The sequence below is a fragment of the Nothobranchius furzeri genome, chromosome 11 (assembly GCF_043380555.1).
Source record: "Nothobranchius furzeri strain GRZ-AD chromosome 11, NfurGRZ-RIMD1, whole genome shotgun sequence".
NCBI lineage: Eukaryota > Metazoa > Chordata > Actinopteri > Cyprinodontiformes > Nothobranchiidae > Nothobranchius > Nothobranchius furzeri.
In genome coordinates this window covers 34,489,682-34,515,443 of record NC_091751.1, presented here as the reverse complement: position 1 = coordinate 34,515,443, position 25,762 = coordinate 34,489,682, and the positions used below count along the sequence as shown (strand labels likewise).

General features: G+C 38.7%; 1 protein-coding gene across 1 annotated transcript; it reads left to right on the top strand.

The window, feature by feature from the left end:
• Positions 1 to 366: 366 nt before the first annotated feature.
• On the top strand, positions 367 to 17,089 carry LOC107383737 (M1-specific T cell receptor alpha chain; the record flags this gene model as incomplete). The annotated part of the gene is made up of 5 exons (XM_070556063.1): positions 367 to 526; positions 15,617 to 15,820; positions 15,928 to 15,969; positions 16,058 to 16,165; positions 16,924 to 17,089. Coding segments are annotated over 5 exons (516 nt in total), but the record flags the coding sequence as incomplete, so codon positions are not given.
• Positions 17,090 to 25,762: the final 8,673 nt, after the last annotated feature.

The following is a 25,762-nucleotide window of genomic DNA, read 5'->3' as shown; positions in this document are numbered from 1 at the left end:
CCTTCAGTCAGTTTGTCACATTCATTCTGATCAAAAATCACTAAAAGTTTTACCTCCATTAAACAGACGATCAGCAGGAAATCATTAACTGTAAAATCATGTTAACCATAATAATCCATAACCAGGCTGGCTCAGTAAAGCTGAGACAGAACCAGAACCACTAGAACCCAGTAGGTTCTGATTAATTCATTACAGTCAACAGAACAAACAAACAAAATCATTAATAATCTTCTTTATTTTCAGTTAATAACGTTTGTTTGTTTGTTTGTTTGGAGCAGAGCTCACCGCGGGCCGTCGCTCCACAAATGCTCTCGTTTACGTGTGAAATCACCTTTTTCTGTGGAAACATTAAATACGTGGATTTGACATGAAGCTGAGTTTGACTCTGATCTAGTGAAGGTCAGAGGTCCTCAGCCCGGCAGAACCTGCTTTAGACGTTTGTGTGATGGAGCTTCCTGGTGTGTGAATACCGGAGGGTACAGTAAGGTTCTGTTTGGAGACGGAACCAGAATCACCATAGAACCCAGTAAGTTCCAATCCATCACATATGACATAATAATAATAATAATAATAATAATAATAATAACATCCACAACGTTTGTCCCTCATGACCAAAACAAACAAACAAGCTGCTGATATAAATAATCAACAATTATTAAAATATTATTTTGTTTGGTTGAAGCTAAATGAACCCAAAACCAGTAAAACCAGTAAGATTCAGGTTTTATTTCAGCAAAGCATTTCAGACAGACAACCTGAGATGTTACTAAAGTCATAAATATCTGGAGTTTCTGTTCTGGAGCCTCTGGATCGGGTCAGAACCGGATCTCCTTCGGGAGTGGAACCAGATTAGCGGTAGAACCCAGTAAGTTGTCTTGTTTTCCGTTGAACCAGCAGGAGATAAAAGCTCAAAGTTAAGCTTTTAGAAACATTTTTTTATAAAACTAAATAAAGTCGAGTTGGTGAAGCTTTAGGATCCATTACGCTCAGGTCGGATCAGAACCAAAACCATGTTTTTATGGGTTAGTTTAGATTAACTAAACTAACGCCAAAAGTTTATGATTTTAATAAGGAACAGACGTTCTTCTGAAATCATAAAGATGTGAAACCAGAACCAAGTGACTGAGGTTCTTGTGTGACTGGATCGGGCCAGAACCAGATCTCCTTTGGGAGTGGAACCAGATTAGCAGTAGAACCCATTTAGTTCTGATCCGGTTAGTTTCTGTTGTTAGTTTTAGAAAGGTAAGCGTTTCAGTCGGAACCAGCTGGTTGTGGTTCTGATCGGGTTCCTCCTGAACTGTAATTGGGTCTGACTGTTGGTGGTTCAGTCCAGAAGGTCGGGTTGAACAGAACCTTTAAAAGAACAAACAGGACCAAGTTCTCCACCAGGGGGTATGCCCACACCGGGACCTGGTCTGGTTCTGGTTCTGGTTTTTGTGCTCTGGCTGCAGACTGTGTGACTTACAGCTCTGGAGGAAACAAGCTGCTCTTTGGAGACGGAACCAAACTGTTCATCAGCAGCAGTGAGTTGGTTTAAATGTGAGAACTGGACCTAAACTGGTTTAGCTTTGATCTAGTTGAACCTAAACTGGTTTCACTGGTTTGAATGCTGTTCCAATTAATGGGAATGTAGAACAGTGGCACAGGAGTTAAGCCAGGAGTTAACCAGACTAACCAGTGGGACCAGTAAGTGATGAATCAGTTCAAAAGCTTCCAGCTTCTGTTTTCATTTAAACATCAATGATTTTGTTTGTTCTTTAACTGACGGTTTGAGTCCGACTGGTCATGGTTCTGAACCGTTTAGCAGCCCGGTTTATGTTCTGGAGCTTCACTTTGTGTGACTGATGGGTACAAGATAATGTTTGGAGGTGGAACCAGATTAACCGGTGAAACCAGTAAGTTTGCTCCATTCCAGATAATACACTAGACCATAAACTTATTCTTTCTATTGCTTTTCAATAACATCAAATGTAAAAAAAAAATCAGTCTCAACTTTAACAAAAATAAAGAAAAAAAAATTAAAAAGGTTTGTATTGATAATCGGTGTTTGAGTAAATCTGAAAAATTTATCTGTGAGTTTTAATTTGATTATTGGAACAATTCAGCATTAAACTAAACCAGGAAAACATTAAATTGATCAAAAACCACGAGTCGGGGAGGACCCATTCATCAGAGTTCAAATGAAATCAATTCTATTTATTTAAATAAAATTGAAACAGTACTAATAAATTATAAAGATCCAAACATCTGACATGTTTGGTTTTTATCATAAATGATGAATTCAATCTATCATCTATATAACCCATATAATCTATAATCTATATAACCCATATAATATATAATTTATATAAACAATTTAATCTATAATCTATAATCTATGTTACTCATATAATCTATAATTTATAAAACAATATAATATATAATCTATATAACTCATATAATCTATAATTTATAAAACAATATAATCTATAATCTATACAACCCGTATAATCTATAATCTATATAACCCATATAATCTTTAATTGATATAACTAATATAATCTATATGATGTATGTATGATTGATATAATCTACACGATCTATAATTTATAAAATCTTTCATTTTACCTAAAAAAAAATCTGAATTTTTTTAATGCACTGAAACCAAATCAGAAGGGACCCGGTTTGTATTCTGCTGGTGATGATAGAACCAGAACCAGTGAAACCAGTCCAGGCTCTGGTTCTGGTTTTGGTTCTAGTCCTGACTCTAGTCTTGGTCCAGGTTCTGGTTCTGAGTATTTGTTCTTGAGCTTCATGTTGTGTGACTGATTCTGGTGGACGTAAGATGATCTTTGGTTCTGGAACCAGATTAACCATCCAAACCAGTAAGTTATTCATTCTGGTTACATATGCAGATCAGAGGGGTAGAAAGTAGAAAAAAGATGATCCAGGTTCTGGTTCTGGTTCTGGTTCTGGAGCTTCATGGTGTGTGACTACTGCAGCAGTTGGTTCAATCTTCAATCCTCCAATCCTGTGAGTTTTAATTGATTCATGTGTTCATCAGGAGCTTTGAACTGGTTTAAACGGGAAAAAAAGATTTTTCATTAGAGAAACACAAAGAGTCATTAAAGTAAACAGGTACCAAACGGGTCCATCAGAACCAGAATCACACTTTTTCTATTTGACTCATTTTACATGAAATTTTTCATTTATCACAAAACAACAGAAACTATCAACCAGATGGCTCTGGTTCTGGTCCCGGATGGTTCTGGTTCTGGTCCCGGATGGTTCTGGTTCTGGTCCCGGATGGTTCCACGTTTAGATCCTGGTCCTGGTTCTAGTCCCGGATGGTTCTGTTCCTGGTTCTGGTTCTGGTCCTGACATAGTGTTCAGGAGCTTCATGTTGTGTGAATGCTGCAGGAAACCAGTTTAAGATCTTCTTTGGTACCGGAACCAGTCTGACCGTAGAACCCAGTAAGTATTAATCATTTATTATGTTTCAGCTAGAAAATTTAAACAAGAAAAACAAGAAACTTCACTTATTTTAAACCTCTGGAAAAAAAAAAAACTTTGACTAAAGAAAAACTGAATTTCAGATTTTAATCTCTAAAGGGTCCAAAACTAAAAGGTTCTGAACGTGTTTGTAGAAATAAAGTTACACCTTTTTATTCGAGGTCCTGGTCCAGATCCAGGGTCCGTTTCTGGTTTCTGTTATGGTCCTGGATCCACTTCTGGTTATGGTCCTGGTCCAGGTACTGGTCCAGGTCCAAGTCCAGGATCCGTTTCTGGTTCCAGTTATGGTCCTGGTCCAGGTCATGGTCCAGGTCCTGTTCCAGGTCATGGTCTAGGTCCAGGATCTGTTTCTGGTCCTGGTCCAGGTCCAGGTCATGGTCCAGGTCCAGGATCCGTTTCTGGTTCCGGTTATGGTCCTGGTCATGGTCCAGGTCCTGGTCCAGGTCCAGGTCCAGGTCCAGGATCCGTTTCTTGTTCTGGTTCTGACTTTGTGTTCTGGAGCTTCATGTTGTGTGAATGCTGGGTACAGGCTACTGTTTGGAGATGGGACCAGACTAACCTCTGAAACCAGTGAGTGATGAAAAGATTCTGTGATCATTTTCAGGAGGACCAGGTTCACCAGGAGGTTCTGGTTCTACAAGTTCTGTGTTCTGGGTCCAGGCTAATGTTTGGACCTGTAACTGGACTAATTACTGAAACCATTCAAATCATTGTTGATTTAAGCGTCGTTTTGATGAAGCATAAAAGGGTTTTTAGGATGAATCCGTTGATCGGTTAGTCGTTTTCATTTAGAATAAATTATCATTAAAACTTTAATTATTACAGGTGAAAATAATATTTGAGACTTTTTCAGAACATCTGAAAAATAAAAACAACAATTTCTGACTGTACTTTAGTTCTGATCCGTTTGAGTTCTGAAGCATCTTTGTGTGTGTTAATCAGTTCAAGATGATCTTTGGTTCTGGAACCAGATTAACCGTCCAACCAGCAAGTTGTTAAATGTAGATCAGAGGAGTTTGTGAAGGGATTCAGAGTCACTGAATCATCAGAACAACGAAGGAAAACTGCACAAAAGGATTTGATTCAATCGACTAAATGAAAACAAATCAGTGAAAAATAGAAAACGTAGATGAATGATTCATCTATAAATGTTTATAACATAATCATGTTTATTAGATCAGAATACAAGTAAAAGTTTGAGTTTAACCATCCAGTTTACCCGGGTTCTGGTTCTGGAGCTTCATGGTGTGTGAATGCTAATAGGATCTTCTTTGGTACCGGAACCAGTCTGACCGTAGAACCCAGTAAGTGTTTAATCGTGTTTTTGTAAAACGTTTTACTGGTTAAGCACAAAAACAAGAATGAATTTAAACATTTTTATCTAAATAAAATATTTTACAAAGTTAACCCGTAAAACCCTAAATCATCAGATTTGACTCTTTTTATTTATTTACTTTGTTTTTAGGAAACTTTCATTTGAACAGTGAGAAAACCCTAATCCTAATCCTAATCCTTTTAATCAGAAATCCTCTTCAGAACTGACTCAATGAACGAGAACTGGATCAGAACTCAGTTTTGGTTCTGGACTTTAGGGTTGTGTGAATGCTGGAGCCAAACTGGTTTTTGGTACCAGAACCAGTCTGACCATAGAACCCAGTAAGTATTTAATCATGCATAAATGTGTCAGTTTAAAATCATAAACATTAAAAACAAAAAAACTTGAAATAATTTAAACTTCTGGGTGAAAACTTTGAAAGAAAAAACAGAAATTCAGATTTTAAGCTCGAAGAATCCAAAACTCAAAGGTTCTGAACGTGTTTGTAGAAGTTAAGTTAAACACTTTAAAAGCCTCTAGATAGAGGGAGGTTCTGGTTCTGGTTGTGGAGCTTCATGTTGTGTGAATGCTGGTGCTGGAACCAAACTGGTTTTTGGTACTGGAACCAGTCTGACCATAGAACCCAGTAAGTATTTAATCATTTATTGATGTTTCAGTTTAAAAATGTAAACATTAAAAGTATAAAACTTGAAATATTTTAACTTCTGGATAAAAACTTTGACTAAAATAAAAAAACTGTAACATAGATTTTAATCTCTAAATGTTGCAGAAATAAAAGTTCCAAAAACAACCAAAAGTTTTTATTCTAAACAAAAGTTTTTTCTTTCATAAGATTAGAAAATATGTTTTTAACGAGAGTTTGGTTCTAGTCCTGGTCCTGGTCCTGGTTCTGGTTCTGGTCCAGGTTCTAGTCCTGGTCCAGGTTCTGATTGCAGATGCAGATCAGAGGAGTAGAAAGTAGAAAAAAATAGAAAACATAGATAAATGATTCAACTGTAAATGTTTATTTTATAGTCATGTTTATTAGATCAGAATACAACAAAAAGTTTGAGTTTAATGATCAAGTTTACCTGGGTTCTGGTTCTGGTTCTGGAGCTTCATGGTGTGTGACTACTGCAGCAGTTGGTAAAATCTTCTTTGGTACTGGAACCAGATTAAGCGTCCAACCCAGTGAGTGTTAATCTACAACATGAATGTAATCATGTGTTCATCAGAAGGTTTTTATTTATTTCTCTTCATGATGAAGCTGAACTTCAATAATTATTTATATCATAAAGAACAACAAAAGCAGAGATTAAACCAGATTAAACCAGATTAACTTCATCTCTGGGGCTGAGTCGACTTCTTATTAAACATTAAAGAGTTAAAGATGGAATATTATGTTTTTCTCCTTAAACATAAACAAGAACTTTCAGATTATTCTTACTGAATTAATGTGAATTAAAATGAACGTTCGATGAATAATTCAGGATTATTTAGTTTGGGTTCTGGTCCTGGAGCTTCATCGTGTGCGACTGATGGACTGAGCCAGTATAAGATGTTCTTTGGTACCAGAGTTCACCCACTTATAACTAGTTCCAGGTTCCATTTAACTAACTAGCTGTAAATGTTTGTTTTTCATGTGTAGTATCCAGCAGCTGATTCACTAAACCACAAACAAACAAACAAACATAAATAAACAAATGTAAACAGCATTTGTGTGGGTGTAACCTATTCTCGTTTTCAATCCAACTTTATTTATAAAACCGTTTAAACATCTTGCCTATAAGAAAACAAACAAATAGGTAAATAATAACATGAACACATTAGGAATGATTCATCTTTAGTCATCAGTGATCAGGAGATGAATGGTTTTAGAGTTCTGGTTCTGGTCCGTTGGGCTGTGTGAATGCTGCTGCTGGATATCAGGTCTACTTTGGTACCGGAACCAGACTAACCGTCCAAACCCGTGAGTTTTGACTGATTCATGGGTAACACTTTACAACAAGGTACGCTTCGTTACTAGGGAATGGCCTAGGGGGTGATGAGTAATGAAGCAGGAAAGAATAGGTAGTTAACCAGTAGTTACTATGTTACCGATTCATGTGTTCATCAGGAGGTTTTTTAATGACGCCATAGAAATAAAGTTATTATTATTAGTTTTTCTGATCTTAATAATCAGGAACGTTTATACTGAACTCGTTTATTTTAGTTTTGTTATTAATATTAATATGATTTTAGCTTAATGAGCTTTCCGTAGTTGCGGGATTTTGTTCTGACGCGGCTCAGAGTGAACGTCAACGCGGTTCTGTTTGGACCTGCCACAGAAATACGAGTTGTTCTGAGTGAGTCTGACTCTTGGGTTTGGTTCTGCTGAGAGTCCAGAGAGCAGAACCAGGCTTTATGGGTTAAAGCGTCTGTTTCTGTGGAACAACATTAAACTCTGATGTTTATTAGTTATGATGCTTTTCCTTAAACTTCCTGCTTCTTTTGTCTTTGATCAGAAAGTTTTCCAGAAAAATACGTTTCCAGAAGTGTTCAGAACAACCTACAAATATCATTTTTACAATTAATATTATTATTAATCATCTCACTCACACAGAATATTTAAGGTGGAACCGGTTTTAGTTGAGACTCGTTTACCAGAACCAAGAATCAGAACCAGATTAACTGTCCACCTGACTTGATCTGATTCTGGTTCTGATGGACTTTCGTCCAATGAACCATCAAGAGTCGGTTCTTGTAGAGGAGTGGGATTATGTGTGACTGGAACTGGAACCCTGAGATTATATTTTGGTGATGGAGTGAAGCTGAAGGTTCAGTCCAGTAAGTTTCATGTCAAAATAAAACTTGTAGAAGTTAATAGTTGGTAGAAACACATGATTAATAACCACTAATATTATACAGCTTAGTTAGTAACATTACTTATGAATCTTGTGTGTTTCCCTTCTCCACTTGGCGTTGTCTGTGTTGTTGTGCGTCTCTTTCTACAAACATCTGGAACTAAACTGACTCATGTTCCACGTGAGGTCAGATTTACTCCGCCGAGTTTATGTTTTATTAAACATTAATGGTTCTTCTCCATCTGGTGACAATCTGGATTTTTAGTACCTCAAATCTAACTTTTTATTCAGCTGATTAAATATTTGAAAAGTACATTTTTAGCCAAATGTTCCCAGTAATTATTATTCATGAGCTGAATAGAAAACGATCCAGAGGTTTGATTATAAATGAATATTTTTGCTCCTTAAAACATCAGGAACACGTTTCTAATTTTACGCAAAGTAAAAGTCAAACTTAAACTTTCCTTTTACAATAAATGGTGACTGAGTGAATTTTTCTTTGGAACTGGTGGGTTCTGCTGAGGTTCTTGTTGAGGACGGATCTATTGTGTAGCTGGAAGCTACGAGTTTGTGTTTGGAGCAGGAACTGTTGTGTCCGTAGGATCCAGTGAGTGACCCGCCATGTAGATGAGTCGGACTAATGTGTTCATCGAGGAGCATTAATCTGGGGTTCGGGTGAGAGAATTACGGTAAAATAGGAAATGTTAAATTATTCCTAATAAACAAATCCTGGAGGTAAAAAGAGAAATAAATCAAACTTTAAAACAAAATCATTTTTTATTATTATCATGATAAAGTTAACGTAAATCTGTCAGTAAATCTTTAGTTTTTCTTTCAGTGTAGTTTAGTTTAGAATGTTTATTAAATTAAAACTAAAGAAAAAATACATAATAATCAAAGTAAACAGCAGCAACAACAACAACAACAATTAAAGACATCATAAACAGCACTAAATAATCGTCTTCAGTCCTTCGGTTCTAAGTTAGTCTGTTATTAGTTGAGACTTTATTCCGTTATAAATGGTTGTTAGACGTCCTGAAGCGTGTTTATACTAAAGAAGGTTTTACTCTCCAAGTCGGACCAGAAACAGTTACAAACCAAAACCCGTCTAATATTTAGTTTTCAGCCCTGCTGGGTCAGGAAGATTCAAGCTAACGTTTGGAGATGGAACCAAAGTGAGTAAAACTTTCTTATGGGTTAAGAGCCCATCGGTTCTCCAGTAATAAAGTCTGTTTGTTGGTCATAAATAAAATCTAGCAAGATAAATAAGCCAAAGTAAAAATAATAATTATTAATATCTAAATCCTTATCATTGACTGTGTCACTGTTGAACTATTTTCTTTAACAAATAAAAGATCTATCTGAAGAAGAAAGAAAAGTTAATACATGTTCAGAGAATATTATACAGAGAACATTAACTCTTATGTTTGAAATCACAGTTTTGCTGCTTTAATTTAGTTGGACATGTTACATTACATTCTTTAAAAAATGTCTAAATAGCATCTAACCATCATTTCAAAGTCAAAAGTAACCAATGAGATTAAAGTATTGGAAGTAGTGGAAAGTTGAGAGTTCCTGTTCAGGTCGGACTGACTGTGTGACATCATCAGGAGACAGAAGGATGGTGTTTGGAAAAGGAACTAATCTAACGATAGAAACCAGTGAGTAATTAAACACATTTGGTTTTATAAGAAACATTTTTATTTCAGCTGGTTGTAAAACATCTAGAATAACCAGAAAAACATTTCTAATGCTTAATGTGCATTAAAAATGGATTTTAATCTGGGAAAGTAAAGCTGTTAGCAGATGATGTGGTTTAATCCATAAACAAAGCAAGACTTCTGCGTTCTTACATCCTCAGCTGCTTGTGTGATAAACATTATGGTTTAATATTTAACATCAAACATAAATAAACACTGAGCTGGATAGACAACAGATCAGTAAAAAAAGAAATAAATTCTACTTTATTTATAAAGCCCTTTCCTACCCCCAATCAAGGGGACCCGAGGTGCAGAACAAAGTATAACTAAAACTCAACAAAACAGCTGTATAGTAAAACGCAGTAAAAGATTAAAAACCCATAAAACAAAAATGATCAGAACATTAAAACACCTCAACTGGTAGAAACCCGAACGAACAGCAAAATTCACCTGCAGAGTCTATTTTAACACCCCATCCCAGACTTCTCGTAGGGGAGCAGCCATGGTCATTTGGGGTAAAAACTTGGACCCCATCCACGGAGTAACATCAAGTAAATGAATGCACTGATAAATTAACATTAGAGAAATAAGAACCATCAAATAGATCAAAGCTATAGTTCAATTCAATCCAGTTCAGTTTACTGGAAGAAACCAGTAAATACGTGCAGATTACCAGAGTTTAGGATTATTATGCGATTACAGTACTGTTTATAGGTTTTAGTCAAGAACATAAACAATGTGTGACTGGTTCAGGATGGAAATTCCTGTTTGGATCAGGAATCAAACTGACTGTTGAGACGAGTGAGTCCCAAAGAAATTACCTTTATAAATCATAATTACATTAATAAATATAAATCCTGCCTGACTGAGACAATCTAATCTAATCTAATCTAATCTAATCTAATCTAATATTGTATTGAGTTGTATTGTAATATATTATATTACATATTAGAGTAGATTAGACTAGATTACATGGGTTAGAGATGAGATGAGATTATTTATTGGAGCATTTGTGTCGGGGTCGCTCTGACGATGTGATACTCTACGGAAACAACAAACTCATTTTTGGTTCTGGTACCAACCTGCAGGTTGACTCAGGTCAGCAGCTTCTCGCTCCATAACAGCTTGGGATTGATTTCAAGTATAATAATTAGTACTAATATAATATAATATAATATAATATAATATAATATAATATAATATAATATAATATAATATAATATAATATAATATAATAATTAGATAAATCAGTCAGGTCTGAAATGTTGATTTAAACAGCTTAAACTTTATGATAATCTGTTTTTTCTTCTTCTTTTTTCTTTTTACCATGTCCTGTCTGGCTGTGAAGCAAGCAGAATTGATGTCTGAATGATGGTGACAAGGCTTACAGATTTACTCTCAGGTGGAGCATCAAAGCGTTTGCTTTTAATGTCACGCCTGATACTTAAAACTTTATTGTTATTGTTGTTGAATGCATTGTAATTCCGACCAGACACAGAGACAGAGGTGAAAGAGAAAGGAAAAGACAAAAGGTGGGGAGAGAGGAGGGGGGGTGGGGGGTTCCACAAAAATAAACAATGAACAAGAGTCTGCTTCTAGACCTGCAGAAAAAGACAAAAAAAAGGGACACAACAACAATACAACAAGATCTAGCTATCACTGCGTCAACCTGATGAAGAAAATATATAATCAACATTGCTTAACTGAAGAATCACGATAATAAATCACAGTGCATTAAGTGCCCACCATAGTCTTAAGACCTGTGTTTAACGTTCCCAAGCCCATACTTTAGAGAGCACCATGTGAGCACCTGTGAGTGTACACGCGCTTGTTTATGTAAGGTTTGATAATCTGTGTTTTTGATGTTAAATTGGATTATTTACAAAATTTATTTGGTCTTCAACCAGCTAGATGTTTTTTTTCTTTCCACCTGGAGGATTCAGCTGATGGTTCTGGTGTGTTTCTGGATGTTTTATACTATAATTAATTAAGATAAAATACAAATCAATCAATATTAATAATAAATAACATAAAATGTGAGTTTGACCTGATATAAAAGGTTCTGGCTCAACAGAACTGTAGAAAAGCTAGAGTTAAGTCTCTGACAGGACATTTGGTGAGAATGTTCTGAGGAGGTCCATTTACCACAACACATCGTTGTTTATTTGTTTTTCAGCTTCAGGCATTTAAAAGAGAAGAAAATCAACAAATTGTTCTTCTTCTCCTAAGTTCTAACATGAAACATGGATGAAGGCAGGTTTGCTTAAAGTGTGAGGTTCTGGTTCTGGTTCTGGGCAGATTAACTGTGGGACTGCTTTTGGGTCCAGCTGGAAACTTTTGTTTGGAGAAGGAGCCGAGCTGTTGGTGGAGAGCAGTGAGTTTGTGAAGTTTATTCTAAAGCTGTAGTTTAGATTCTGAACTCCAGTCACTTTCATTCCAGAGTACCGAGGATTACAAATTCGTTAAACTGCATTTAGTTCACATTAAGCTCTGAATGATGTCAGTTTAATCCACACATCCTCTACGAAACTGGCCGAATCCCTCGTGAGACCAGAAGCTTTTCTGTTCATTCATTCATCAAACTGGTTTATTGGCAGAGAGTTCAATTATTACACTTCCAGTTTAGTTTATAAAAACCCTAAAAGCTTCAATCAGGATGTTTTAAATTATGTTTTCATTCATCTTTAGGCATGAAGATTTTTCAGATGTCCGATCAGGACGCAGCTTCACTTAGGGAGGCTGTCCATGAAAGGGTTAAACCACCATTTTACTTTCCAATTTTGGTAGAAAAAGCTAAATATTAAAGAATTATTCTTGTTAATAGAAAATTATTTCAAACACAAGTTTTTATAATTAAAAACAACAACAAAATGTATAATTTTCACTCCAAACAACAAACCACCTGAGTTATGAGTCTGAGGGTTAGGGTGTGTCGTTGTTGTTGTTGTTGTTGTGACTCAGTCTGGCGCTAGTAAACTACTGATCCAAACCCGTGAGTTTATCCTTCTCTGGAACTCTTTTCTCTCTTTACTGGTTACCGAGTCAGACGGTATAGATCCTCTCAGACTTCCTGCGGTTCTTGCTGATCCGTTCTGGACTGTGTGTCTCTGAACAACCAGAAACTGATCTTTGGGTCCGGATCAAAGGTTCTGGTTCAGGACGGTGAGTAAAACCCGCCTCAGTCAGCTCTAGATTCAACCCAGTTGCAGGTTGCGGGTTTGAATCCTGCCCTTTATAGATGAACAGGTGTTGGTGGGTTAGGGTTAGGCAGGTACGGCAGCCTGGCCTCTGTCAGTGTGTCCCAGGACAGCTGTAGCTACATCGTAGCTAATCATCACCAGCGTGTTACTGTGTGAATGAGTGATTGTGTTGTAAAGCACCTTGGGGGGTTGTAGAACCCTAAGAAGGCGCTCTACAGATCCACAACATTTACCATACTGTATAGCAGAAAAATCTTAGCTGACTTGTAACAAAGCAGGTAGTAAAATAATTATTTGGGTTTTTATGCAGAACTTAATCAGGTTTAACTAGTAGGCCCGTTATGGGACACTGTACTACTACTACTACTACTACTACTACTACTACTACTACTACTACTGTACTCCTACCATTACACTACTCCTACTCCTAATACTACTACTGAAGTACTATAGTGTAAAATAACATTTCTAGTGAGTTTTTGTCATCGTTGTTGAGGATGTGTGACTCAATCCGGAGTTAGAAAACTTGACTTTGGAAAAGGAACCAAACTACAAATCCAAACCCGTGAGTTTATCACCTGAGTCAGAAGTTTATGTCGTTAGTTTTGTTGCAACTCCTGAACCAATTAAAACAGAGTTCAGCTTTTGACCCAATTAAGTTTTGCTGTGTTCATCCAGTCCAGTGAGATAAACATCTAACTGTCTTTATTTTTATGATGAAAGAAAACAAAAGTTGACACTTAAAACTTTAAACACAGGCTCTAAAATGGTTTTGTTGCTGAGTTATAGAGAAAAAACTTTATAAAATAAAAGAGACTAAAGAGGAAACACCAGATAAGTTTTTATTATTAAAAAATAAAACACATCATTATTCATGATTAAAGCAAAAAAAGTCAGAAAAAGAGACAAATATGAATGAAAATTCAGTGATTTTTCAAGTTATAAACTAAAAAAACCTGCATCAGATTTTAGTTTTAGTGATAAAATATTTAGTTGTGTGTCTGGGGTAGGGTTAGCATGGTTAGCCTTAGTGGGGTTAGCGTTAGCATGCTTAGACTTATAGTGCGTTCGATTTGTCCTCGGAACTTGGAAATCCCCACCTCCGAGTAGGAAACATCAAATGAAACGCCCCCTCACATCGGATCTCCCAGTCGGAAACTCAGAAAATTTTCACAACCCTGACTTCGAGATCCAAAATGGCAGCTCTCCATATCAACAACAGTAGCTTTGATTAAAATGTGTTTATTTTACAAGACACACTTATAAGAATGCGTCTAAAATCATTGTTATATGTACCGCCTGCAACTCCAAGCTGAACAATCTAAAAGTGTTGTTTTAGATCATTTTTGTCTCTTCGAATATTTTTTGAAGATGAGCTTTATGTGTGTTTATGAGTCATCTGTGTTCATTGAGAGCTAACAAAACAGTAGTTTGAGGGTTGCACCATATTGGAATCCCGACTTCTCTGTCTCTGGCAACCAGAACGCTGTTAACTCGGGTGTGACGTCATTCCAAGTTCTGACTTTCGAGCAGTGTTGCCAGATCCAAAATCCCACAATATCGTACAGAGAGGCCTAAATTATCGTTTTTCAGTACAAATTATCGTACATTATAAATTTGATACTAACGTTCTATAAACGACTTCTCACTCCAATATAATATAACAAAGAAGGTGTTTTATATTGCCCTGTTTAAATAAACATCTTTAAAACCAGTAATATAATGCTTATAAACGTGCAGAGTGTGTCGGCACCACTCCGACCTCCACTCATTGACACAATATGCACATTTGCGCAGTCCTATTTATGTCATTTCTACATAGGTTAAACGCACGCGACAAAACATCACACCAGTGGAAAAACTGACCCAATAAATGACAAAGCAGCCTACTCACCTAGTTCCAGAGTCAGTTTTTGTAATAGACACAATAGCATAAACCTGTAAGCACTGAGGTGAAATCTGACTTCAGAACAGTTTAAAATTATGTAATGGACTTGGGAAAGTCACAGCAAAAGACGGTGTTACTAGATGCAATGTGAAATTATCGTACATTTGAGGATTTTTGAAACTATTGATCGTACATCGTACAGAGCCCAAAATTATGGTACAAATACGATAATTATCGTACATCTGGCAACACTGCTTTCGAGGAAAATCGAACACACCCTTGGTGGGGGTAGCGTTAGGATGGCTAGACTTAGTGGGGGGTAGTGTTAGCATGGTTAGCCTTAGTGGGGTTAGTGTTAGCATGGTTAGCCTAAGTGGGGGTCAGTGTTAGCGTAGTTAGCCTTAGTGAGGTTAGTGTTAGCATGGGTAGCCTTAGTGGGGTTAGATTTTATGTTAGCAGGGTGTGGTTTAGCGTTAGCGGGGTTAGTGCTAGCAGGGTGTGGTTTAGCGTTAGCGAGGTTAGTGTTAGCAGGATGTGGTTTAGCATTAGCAAGGTTAGTGTTAACAGCGTGTAGTTTAGCGTTAGCGGGGTTATTGTTAGCAGGGTGTGGTTTAGCGTCAGCGGGGTTAGTATTAGCAGGATGTGGTTTAGCATTAGCTGGGTTAGTGTTAGCAGGGTGTGGTTTAGCATTAGCAAGGTTAGTGCAGGGTGTGGGTAAGATTTCAGAAACAAAACAAAATTCAATCATGAAATAAAATAAAAATAACTATTGATTTGTTTTTTTACATCTTAAACTGATGATCATATTTTAAAACCTAAAGAAAATAAAACTTTTCAGGTTAAAACTCCAGTTCTCCAGTACCTGAAATGGAGGTTCTAGCTCCGGTCACTTATGGAACTACACAAAATGGAGTACAGCTATGTCCAAACTGCGGGGTTCGGGGGCCGCTGCCCTAGAGGTTCTACTGTACATCGCTTAGGATAAAAGCATCATGCCAAATAAATAAACATAAACATAAACAACTTCCTATGGGAAGAGAAAAAAATTCATCATTCTCAAAATTCAGGTGGGGGTCCCCGGGCCGCACTTTGGACATGGCTGATGCAGGAGAACCTAACAGAGTGGACTGATATTGATGGTTCTGTGTTGATGGTTCTGTTCCCTCTGTGTGTTTCAGAAGAACAACATAAACCAGAATATTACATTTTGAGGGACAAGGATGACTCCCCTAAGCTGTGTTTGGCGACAGAGTTCACCCGACAGAACGCGACTATGGATCATCGCTTGTTCAATGACACGGAGCCGGCCCGGAATCCTAAAGACCATCGGTTCTTCAGCCAGGTGGCGTTCCTGAAGGATGGAGATGAAACAAGCTGTGAAGGTGATCTGATCAGAGAACAATGAAGTCGTTTACATTAAACAGTAAACGATGTTAGGTTGATTTATTTTCTGAAGCTCACTGCGTCTCCATCTGCTGCTGGTTTTCAGAACGCCTGGATGCTCCAACGTGCGAGGCCTCTCTGGAACCAGGTATCTGTAGAACCCGACCCAACGGTCGACATTTATTTAAAATGTTGCTTTTTTTTTGTTTATAGTGAATTATTTTTGTTTGTTTCAGACACAATGGTAAATCTGGCAACTATCAGCATCTCCATCCTCAGACTGATTTTCATCAAGACCGTCGTCTTCAACGTACTGATGACGCTGCGCCTGTGGATCAGTCAGTGTGAGTATAGAACCTCACAGAACCTCACAGGAGCTTTTTAGGTTCCAATCCTACGGAGTCCTCAGATGGACATAAACCACAGAATCAGCTCACAGCTGAGCTGCTCTTAATAGCAACAGCAGGTTTTCAAAATAAAGCGATTCATCAAAACACTGTGGATGCTCTTACTGTGAAAGTTTTGCTGGATATTTTCAGCCCCCCCCCCCCCCCCCCCCCCAATACCACTTCCTAAATATTCAGTTTAATTATAAAAGACGGTTCATGGTGACTTTATTTACGTGCTGGTTTGTCGTGGGCAAGCTGGGGAAAGCTGCAGCGTTGTGGATTTTCTACCAGCTCAGATTGTTTAAAGCTTTTTAAATGGCTGAAAATCAAATGCGCAGAACTTGGTCTAAAACATCAGGTGTGGCGGTTCTGGTTCTGGTTCTGGTTCTGGTTCTGGAGATGACTAACAGAAGACACGACGAAGACAGATTAATAATCCGATGGGACAGAAAATCCAGGTGAACTGGAGTTGTTTAAACTTCCTGCTGCTGATAAAAATCCTTTTAGACACAAAACTAAAAGTTGTGAATGTTTGGTTTGGAGTTAATGAAACACGAATAATAATGATAACATTTCAGCCACACAACAAAAACCCTCTAGTAACAGTTTTATTTTCTCATAAAAAGATTTTATTCTGGTTTTATTTGATCTTTATTCAAAGTTTTGTGTCTGAATAAAATTTTTGAATTCTTGTTTCCCGTTTTGTCTTTTAGAAACTCGTGGGAACGTCAGAAACTCCACGGCTACACTTCCTGCTGACGACCCACATTCGTTCCTGTACAAAAACATGCTCGTTGTTCTCTTGCACATTTGTTTACATGTACACACCTGACATGATGTTTACCACTTCTGTGTGACCAATAAAAACCCAGAAACCGACCCAGTGAGAGTTTGTTGTCTTTCATCATCAGACCCAGAAACAAACTCAAAAGTTCTGAGTCAATCGGATCAGCTGAGACTAGCTGGAGCTGGTTGAGTGTAGGTGGTGTCATCAGGTCCCACAGAACCAACGGCACTAGAACCTGATCCTAGAACGTTGAGGTCTGGTTCTGTTGGTTCTGACCCGTGACCCTGGTTCTGCACCCAGAATCAGACCTGACCAGAAATCTGAAAACCAGCAGAATCTCAACTCAGGTCCAAGTCATGAGGTGGAAGGAGTCTGACCTGATACAAGCAAGTCCCGCCCACTTTATGAAAAACAGGAAGTGGCTCATCTTCCCGACCGGTGATCATTTAAAATATTTCTGTTTTGCTGTAAAAGACACACACACACACACACACACACACACACACACACACACACACACACACACACACACACACACACACACACACACACACACACACACACACACACACACACACGACCAGAATCTTCTAACTCGGAGGTTTTGCAGATGATTTGATGTCACTCATCCTTTTTCTGTTTGAGTCAACCTTTCAGAACCTGGGCGGTTCTCACGGTTCTGATGTTCACATCCTGTCTGGTAAATTCTATGATCTGTTTGAGGTTCATTAATCTAGTTTGGTGTTTCTGACATCTGTAACTAGTGGCTCTTAAGCATATGGGTCAGTACGGTCGGTACCGGACCAGAATTTGGTTTCACACCTGTGTCAGATGTGTGTTTTCCGTTCTGAGGTGACTCTTTTATCAGTCCTCTTCCTCGGAGGTCTGACTGAGACCAAGGTGACTGACTGCTGGCTGAACTTCACTCCTACTGGTTACCTGCACGAGTAAAGATCTGTCTGTAGTTCTTGCAACTGCCGCAGTGTGTGTGTGTGTGTGTGTGTGTGTGTGTGTGTGTGTTGTCCGACTGTTCGTATGACACCATGTTGATGCTCAGCATGCAGCTCTTCCATTTTCGTCCATCTTTGCTCTCAGCATTAAAGCCATGTGTGGCAAGGTGGAGAAACGAGGGCCCGGGCGGGATTCGATCCCCAGACTCCCGGGTGAGAGTCATACGCTCTAACCAGTCAGCCAAAGGGACATCCCCTTGGCCAAGTAGCCAGGGCGCATGATCAATCGGGACATTGTGACAGGATGCTCACACTGTCACACATGTAATAGTCTTGGTCTCAAGGCTATATTTAAATGTTCTTGATATTGCCTTGGTAACGAGGCCATTTTCAATCAGACTTGTCTCGGTCACGGACTGGGCGGTCTGGTTTATTTTCGTTAACAAGAACGGTCGAGACCATTGCTGATAGGGTGGTGCACTGCAGCGCCAGACTGACACGACCCCTGTGTTAAACTCTTCTTAAATCGTAGCTTTCATGGAACAAAACTGGACCCTTGATGGGTTTACTGGTGGAGTTTTAGGTGTGTCTGGTTACTACACAAGGCTCAGTCTTGGCATGACATCATTTCGGTTGTTAATTCAACTGTTGGCCTTGTCTCGGTCTTGGTTCTCTCTGGTCTTGGTAATGTCTTGGTCTCGGGTAGTGTGGTCTTTACTACAACTCTACTCTACTTGTTTTTGAACTAAACATCTGTGAGGTTTTAGATATCTACAAAATGATGTCTGTATTTATAAGGCAAGGCAGCTTTATTTCTAGAGCACATTTCAAACACAGAGGCAATTCAATGTGCTTTACAATTATCAGGACATGATGTGAAAACACATAAAAACACAAACGAAAATACACACAGATAGAATTACAGTTTAGAGCTAAAGGAGAAGACAAAGTTACATCACAAATTACAGAGGAGACGATGCAGCATAAGAAACCATTCATGTAAAGGCTGATGAGTACATAAGGGTTTTAAGTTTTAAACAACACTAGGGTTGGGGCAGATCTGAGGTCATGGGGAAGCTGATTCCATATGTGAGCAGCATAGTAACTAAATGCATCTCCACCATGTTTGGTTCTGACCCGAGGTTCTACCAGCTGATTGTTTCTTCTCAGAGCCCTATTGGGTGTTTATACAGGAATGAGGTCGGACATGTATTTTGGTCCCATGCCATTGAGTGGTTTATGAACTAGTAGGAGCACTTTGAAGTCTATTCTGTAGATAATCTTTATTGACAGACTCTAAGGCCCAGATAATATATATATAAAACAACAAAACATTAAAAACAATTAATGAAACAAAGTAGGTAAAAACAAATAGAACAAATAAAAAAGATAAAAGCATACAATTAAATAAAAATCTAAATCTAATTTAAAAACATACTATAAAGATGTTCCACACAATTAAGAGTAACCACACAAACACTTCAACCAGTGTTTCCTTATACAGGACAAATAGCAACAACTGCTCACAGCAGGATCAGTGATGGCTAAAATTATACTGTTGGCAGAGCTATCCAGTCGTTCTCTAAAAGTGAATATTAGTTTTCTTAAAAGAGCTTTAAAAGTGCAAATGCCTTCTGTTACAAACATCTGACTGGCACTGTCCCCTCTGGGTATTTTGAGTATGATTCTTAAGGCATCATTGTATGGCAACATGCAGCTTATTCATGCTGCTTTGATTGTAGGATGACCACAGTTGGGCTGTATAAAGCAGAGTACAGTATGCTTTAAATAAAGCCACCTTAACTGGAGGTGAACAAAAACTACACTTACGTACTATAGTATTGGCCTGTGCACAGCTTACAGCACTGTCTATGGATGTCAGCATCATCACGCATTTGATCAGTTATAAAGTGGCCAAGGTATTTCACATTCTCACACACATTAACATCACTTTTAGACAGTTTGAACACAGGAAAGTTGAGCTTTTTATCCTGCTTGGTTCTACATATCAAGATAACACTTTTAAGAGCATTATACTGGATATCGTACTGCACACCATGTTCAGAACAGATATTTAGGAGCTGCTGTAAACCAGCACTACTTGGACTGAAGACCACCAGGTCATCAGCATACATCAGATGGTTGATCAGAGTTTTACCCATCAAACATCCTGTGTTACAGGCTCTCAGCTGCATTGACAGATCATCAACATACAAATTAAACAAAACAGGAGACAAAATTCCACCCTGCCTGACCCCATTACTAACACCAAAATGGTGCAGAGATGCTGCCACCCCATTTAACCTGCATCGTCTGATGAGCATACCAGTAAGACAGGATTCTCACAATAAACCCAGGGACCCCCCGTTGCTTTAACTTAATAAAAAGTTTTCTGTGGTTTACACGATCAAAAGCCTTAGAAGCATCAATAAAACACATAAGGATAGAAGAATTTCTATTTCAATACCAGTTTACCATTTCTTTAAGTGCGTTTATACACATGTCAGTACCATATTTTGGCTTAAAGCCAAACTGATTATCCAAGGAACTGAGGTACACAGTGATTCTGTCAAATATGATTCTTTCTAAAACTTTAGATAAAACACTGGCTAGTGCAATCGGCCTATAATTACCCATACTGATCACCTTCCCAGATTTGTTCTTAATAACTGGGACAAGCAGAATTGCCATCATTGAGTCTGGTAGTATGCCATGAATCATAAACCCTGTAAAACAAAGAGCTAAAAGGGGAGCTAGTAATTGGCTAGCATATTTCAAACGTTCTGCACTAATGTGATCCAGACCACAAGCCTTATCATCAGCTAGTTTGTGAATAGCATCATGCACCTCATGGGTCGTTACACATATAGATTCATCGTTAATTACAGAGCCATCCTCATGCTGATCACTTTTTAAATAATTGAACAATGCATAATAATGTTGTCTCCATAATGCTGCAATATTATCTTCCCCAGAAACACCTTCAACAGTATCTGGTAGAGATGATTTGCAATTATTAATTGTTTTTACATCTTTCCAAAAACCTTTGACATCATTACTCATAAATTTCCTGGCCATAGAATCTGCCCTCATGATCTGCTCATTGTTTGATATAAAACGAACAGCATACTTATATCTGGCATTTGCACGTTTTTCTGTTCAAATTCCAGACCTTGCCTAGGTCTCCCAATCATATCCCAAAGTTTAAAAGCTACCCGTGCTTCATCCTGATACATGGCAACATGTTCTTTCCAGCCAGGCCTGATAGGAGGTTTCTGCTTATGCTTACCTTTGACATGAAATGGCTTACCACTTTCATACAAAGCATCCACTATATCCTCATACATAGAGCATAGTTTACTTTTGTGTTCGAGATTCTTACAATTGACATCTTTACACAGGATGGCCTCTTTAGCCACAGAGATATTGTTTAGATATTGATCTGTATTATTACTATAAGACAATATGTCTTTGTCACTAAATGCTGCCCATTCTAATTTTATAGTATTATCATTATTGACGTAATTAACTCCCATTGTATCAGGCAGTTGTTCCACAGTTATAGAGAAAGCAAAAAGTATATGATCAGACACAGCTACCCCATACTTTATAGTCATGCTATCCAAAGCTGCATGTCCATCAGCTGTACTAAAACAATGATCCAGCCATGATGGATTATGCCAGGCCTCACTAATATATGTGTAACTGTCTTTTGGCAAAAACACTTTGCTAGATAGCATAAGATCATTGTTTTCACACAACTGTGTTAAGTGTTTAGCAAACTGAGATTTTTTATCTGATAGATCAGCATTAAAGTCACCCACAACATATATACTACAAGTACTGTGGCTTTGAATAAATGCATTAATAAATGCCAACCTACCAAGATATTCCCCTTCGTTTCCAGCAGTTTCACATGGAGTATGAATACTGAGGATAACAAAACTATTGTCATACTGGATACATTGAATGCCAATACACCAATCTACATCCAGTCTAATTGACTTAATTACAGCATCAATTGTTTTGTTCCAAAGCACAGCCACTCCTCCTGATATTCTGCCTCTGACTATAGCTGTGCTGAGATCAGTAGTTGATTCCCCCACTCCGAAAAATTTAGAATTGAGGTGGTTACGTTTGTCTAGGTCTTGTTTAGGCAGAAGTCTATTGTAAACACAATATTTCACATTCTTCAAGCAAAAATTCTTCCACAACATTACGTTTAGCTCTTTCCCCTGAATCCTGGCCCAGACGCAGGCCACGACAGTTATAGGACAGCACCCGAAGAGACATGCTTATGCTGAGGTGTTAGGACCAGGGAGAACCTCCCCTGCTGGAGTCACATTAGTAGAGCGGAGAGAGCGGGGACTCCGTGGTTCATAATACCACCGGACCAGAGCCCCTTCAGGCCAAAGTTCAGGGTTGTACATTTCACCAATGTCATCACACACAGCCGTAACCTTGCCAGTTTACTGGTAACCAGTGTAGGGATCTAAGAACAGGAGTGATGTGCTCCATTCTCTTAGTTCTTGTTAAGACTCTAGCAGCAGCATTCTGAACAAGCTGCAGTAGCTTCACAGCTTTTTGGGAAGACCAGTTAGGAGACCATTGCAGTAGTCCAGCCGACTAGAAATAAAAGCATGAATAAGTTTCTCTAAGTCTGGTCTGGACATGAGACCTCTGACTCTTGATGTTTGATTAAGGTGATAAAACGCTGATTTAGTCATAGCCTTAATATGTCCAGAGAAGCTCAGGTCTGAGTCAATAATAACTTCTAGATTTCTAACCTGGGTCGTTGTCTTTATTCCCCTGGAGTCTAGCTGAGCAATAACATCCATTCTGTCCTTCTTGTTGCCAAAGACAATAACTTTAGTCTTGTCTTTGTTAAGCTGAAGGAAGTTTGACTGCATCCAGTCGTTTACTTGTTCTAGGCACTGACAGAGTGAGTCCAGAGGACGACAGTCAGTAGGTGATAGGGCTAGGTAGATCTGGGTGTCATCAGCATAGCTATGATAGGAGATGTTGTTATTAAGTATGACTTGACCCAGGGGCAGCATATAGAGATTAAATAGTACTGGTCCTAGAGTTGAGCCTTGGGGGACCCCACATGTCACGGTGATCCGCTTTGATTGGTAGTCCCTAATAGAGACAACATCGCCCCTGTCTTTGAGATAAGACTGGAACCAGCCAAGCACTGTGCCTGATAGTCCCACCCAGTTTGTGAGTCTGTCCAGAATGACGTTGTGGTCCACAGTGTCAAAAGCTGCACTGAGGTCAGGCATCATCAGGACAGATGCTTTACCTGAATCAGTGTTGAGACGAAGGTCGTTTATTACCTTGATCTGTGCAGTCTCTGTGCTGTGGTGCTGTCTACAGCCTGACTGAAGACCGCCCATAATGTTATTTGACTCTAAATAGTTGTTTATTGGGATCATTACCTTCTTTCAATGATGTTTCCATCAGAGGGAGATTAGAGATCGGTCAGTAGTTGTTCAACACTGAGGATTTAGTTTCCTCTTCTGTAGAAAGTTTCACAGCAGCAGTTTTCAGTGGTTTAGGAAAAAGACCTGATGTTAAAGAGCAGATAACAGTTTCCAGTTCCTCAGCTTTTAGGCAACTAGAAACATTTTAGTTTGTAGGCAGGCTGTCCAGACAGCAGGTAGAGGAATTTAGGGTCTTTACTACGTCATTCAGTGTTTTAGTACTAATCAGGGTGATAGTTGGCGTTCTGGCCAGGTTGTTGCTGTGTGGCTGTGTCAGTGGTGGGGTTGTGTTAGTTGATGTAGAGGAATGAATGGCTGATCTAATGTTTGTGATTATTTCATTGAAGAAAGATGCAAACTCATCACATCTGGTCTGAGATATGAAGTCCGGGGCTCACTGTGCTGGGAGGTTAGTTAGCCTCTCGACAGTAGCAAACAGAACATGGAAACTGTTAATATTATCACTGATGACTTGTGAGAAAAAGGCTTTTCTCGCCCTTTTGTATCTCCATGTTATAAGTACGCAGCTGCATGATGAAGGTCCGATAGAGATCTGGTAGATTACTTTTCCTGAATCGGCGCTCTGCTTTTCTACATTCTCGCTTTGATTAGTAACAGATCTAGAGAACCTCCATGGAGCTTTCTGTTTGCCTGAAAGGAGTTTGACCTTTTCAGGTGTGATGGCGTCAAGGACTTCAAGTGTTTAGGAGTTGAAGCTGGCTAAGAGTGAATCAATATAGCTGGATCTTCAGGGTATCCGCGGGGTCTTAAAAGTCTTGAATTTAATTTTGAGATTCCTGCATATACACACCCTGTGGATGTTGGACGTGTTGATACGTTCATCTGTCCGGTAAACGCTGAAGCAGTGTGGTCACCTATGACCTTTTTTGAGGACAACTGTAGATTGAAGAGTAGCAGGTGAGACTGATATCTCAGAGAAAACACAGAAATGATCAGATAGGCCCACATCTGTATCTACAACGTCTGACACATCATCGTCTCTAGTTAGGATTAGGTCCAGAGTGTGGCCCTGCTCGTGTGTTTTAGCATGGACGTTTTGTTTAAGGTCAAGCTACTCAAGCATATCAAGGACTAGTTCTGCAGATCTGCTGGTAGCATTATCAACATAAATCACAGTTTTACATGACAAAGTGCTAAACTCTACATAACCGACTTAAATCAACACAAACATGTCACAAATACAACCTGGAGGAGACTAAAAGAGGAGAGCTGTCAGGATGTGATGCTAAAGGGTCCGTAGAGATGGAGCTTGTCTGTCGCTTAATGCCGACACATTCCAGGGATACAAATCCCAAACAGACAAAGTTCCTGTTCTAATATTTAATAGAATCAGAGAAAGCATGGGAACACGTCTCTGACATGAAAATCAGAGACTGTTAAAGGGCCAAAGGTCCATGTAAGAGTGGTTATACCCAAGTTGTTGTACCAGACTTCAGTTTTCATGTCCATTCATGAGTTCATTCCAGCCACACACTGGAGTAAAGAGTAACACCAGAACTTTACAGCATGGAGCAACAACCAGAGCTAATAATACCTGGACACGGAACGCTGGAGGCGGAGCCTAAGCATTAATGCGCACTGATGTTGGTGGTCATTTTGCCTATAAGGAGATGTGAAACCTGATGTCACTGAGACGATGACTCAGACATCAGAGCTGTTGAACCTGAAAAGAAGATATCGTATCAAAGTGATAATAAAAGTAAACGTCCCATCGCAGCTTGACGTGTTCAGTAAACGGGACCGTGATCTGGGTTTGAGACTGTAACGGATTCTGACCCACAAACACGTTTCCTCCCCCCACTGACATTTTCCAGCAGGTGACGGATCAGCGTGAAATCCAGAGAATGCTTCCTGTTGCTGGGGCTGCGTTCCATTTCTGTAGCTTCCTGTTTAAATTCAGATCATCAGATGTTTGATGATTTCCAGGTTTCACCAGAAACCATGGAAATGAAGGAGACCACACGCAACAAACACCTGTGTGTGTGTGTGTGTGTGTGTGTGTGTGTGTGTGTGTGTGTGTGTGTGTGTGTGTGTGCGAGTGTGTGTGTGTGTGTGTGTGAGTGTGTGTGTGTGTGTGTGTGTGTGTGAGGGTTAAACCACTTCATTCATTTTGATTAAAAATAGAAACAAAGACCTTTCATTAGTAACTTCTGCTTTGCTTGGTGAATGAAACTTACTCTTTTGAGATTTGTCACAGCTGAAACCTTCTGATTCTAATAAAGATTTGGCGTTTGGCCAGAGAACATTCAACAAGATCATCTTCACCAAAACCTTTAAATCATTCCGTTTCTTTGACTTCTGTGTAATAAGC